Below are 2,182 nucleotides of genomic sequence, written 5' to 3' on the forward strand. Positions count from 1 at the left end.
CAGTACTTCGCCGGTGCGAAGCGCGGGGATTTGAGCGACTGACGCATACAGACATATTCATGAGTGCAGGTACTTCGGAAAGAAAGCACCGTGTAAACCTAAACTTTAAATTAAGTTCATAGACCTACAAAAGGTTGCCATTGATTTGAGGCAAGATTGCTTTTCTCATGAACAATTATACGTTGCATTCTTAACAGTAAGCTTGCACAGCTTGGTCATATTACAACCTGAGTGCTGAACTGACAGCGTCGTATACAAACAGAACTATAACAATCGTAATAAACAAACAAAAAAAAAAAGCGAAGAACCCTTGGATTTAATAAAAAGGCTCTTTCCTTGGTGAAGCAAGGAAAAAGGAAGACCTTATATGGCGTTCGTTTATAAAACAGCGGAAAAGCTGTGTTAAGGCTGCTTCACAAAAAAACAGATCCTTAACAAATTGCTATTGGGATATTTTCCCTCAATTTAAAAAGCTTTTCTTCTTCATAAAAATTTAAAAGCAGTACTTCGTGGGGATTTAGATATATATATACATAGAGAGGGAGATATATATATATATATATATATATATATATATATATAGAGAGAGAGAGAGAGAGAGAGAGAGAGAGAGAGAGAGAGAGAGAGAGATAGATATATATATAGATATAGATATATATAGATATACATATATAGATATAGATATATATAGATATATATATATATATATATATATATATATATATATATATATATATATATATATATATATGTATGTATGTATGTCTATATATATATATATATGTAAGCTTATAAGTACTGCCTTACTTCTCTTAAGAAAGGAAGATGTAATGATACTTGATTTAAACGATTCCATGTCTTGGTGGGTTTGCGTAGCTTATTGTCAATATCTTTACACCTGTTTTTAAGACTTATTGACTGAAACGGGCTTTCACGAAAAAAGTTAGGGCTTTGCTACAGGATACACCCTCCACAAGTTAAGCAAGTAAAAATAAAAGTGTATATTTCTGTTTTATTTAAACCTTTTAAGTTTGTATGCATAGCCCCATTTGGCTGTTTTAGTTTTTTTTTTTCTTTCTTCAGTAATATTTAATCTCCTTAAAGAAAAAGAACATATGCATTTTACTTTTTTTGTATCTCTTTAGTAATATTTTAGTGTAAAAGGATAACCAGTATTTAAACCTTTTATGTTACTTTATAAAGTTATTTTACACAATGTTGAAAAATTAATAAGAAAGCTACATAATTTGGCAGCTGCTGCTTTAATTTTCAATGAAATGAAAAAAGCTCTCCAAGAGAAAACCTCAATGAAGAAGAAACAGTTTGCAAATATATACAGTGGTGCCTCGCATAAAGAACGCCTCGCACAGTGAACGCTGCACACAACGAACTTCATTTCATGATTCATACAACGAACTTCGTTTCACACAACGAAGTCGCCCGAGCTTCCACGACCGCTTTGCCCGAGCTTCCACGACTGCTTCGCCTGAGCTTCCACGATCGCTGCCGATGTATTGCATCCTTCCGTGCAGGCACTGCAGGCAGTCGTTAGTCACTGCGCTTAACTTAAGCACATATCGCGGCAATCTTTCTTCATTACGAATTAAATCACGCACGTATCACGGCAGTCGTCCTTTTAAGTTAAACTCAATATTTTTTTTATATCATGGCTTCTAAAAAAAGCAGGAAGGTGATTTCTGTTGAAATGAAACAGGAAATAATTAGAAGGAGTGAATGTGGGGTAAAACAGTGTGACCTCGTCAAAGAGTTTGGCCTCAGCAAGACCACCATTTTCACCATTTTGACAAATAAGGATGCAATCAAATCAGCCAAAGTAGCCAAAGGAGTATCAAAACTATTTCATGAAAAACATAGGTCTTCAATCCATGAGGAAATGGAGAGGCTATTAGCGATTTGGATTAAGGACAGGCAGGTGAAAGGTGACGTAACAACCCAAGATATTATCTGTCACAAAGCCAAGAGAATTTATGACGATCTAAAGAAAAACGTCCCTGGAAGTAGCAGCAATCAAGATAATGAAGAAGAATTCAAAGCCAGCAGGGGGTGGTTTTTTAGATTTAAGAAAAGGTGTGGAATCCACAGCGTTACTATGCATGGTGAGGCTGGCAGTGCTGACAAGAAAGAAGCAGAAAAGTTCTCTATTAACTTTCAAAAATGTATT

The 2,182-nt window shown here is 35.0% G+C and overlaps 1 protein-coding gene across 1 annotated transcript in view; it reads left to right on the top strand.

Annotated features, from left to right (window-relative positions):
* Positions 1 to 1,705: 1,705 nt before the first annotated feature.
* LOC127528831 (tigger transposable element-derived protein 1-like) overlaps positions 1,706 to 2,182 on the top strand; it is a 56,105-nt gene continuing 55,628 nt past the window's right edge. Inside the window, exon 1 of the mRNA XM_051929955.1 lies at positions 1,706 to 2,104. Coding sequence (XP_051785915.1) covers positions 1,706 to 2,104 — 399 coding nt within the window. The remainder of the gene's footprint in view (positions 2,105 to 2,182) is intronic.

Source organism: Erpetoichthys calabaricus, chromosome 7 (assembly GCF_900747795.2).
Source record: "Erpetoichthys calabaricus chromosome 7, fErpCal1.3, whole genome shotgun sequence".
In the NCBI taxonomy this organism is placed as follows: domain Eukaryota; kingdom Metazoa; phylum Chordata; class Cladistia; order Polypteriformes; family Polypteridae; genus Erpetoichthys; species Erpetoichthys calabaricus.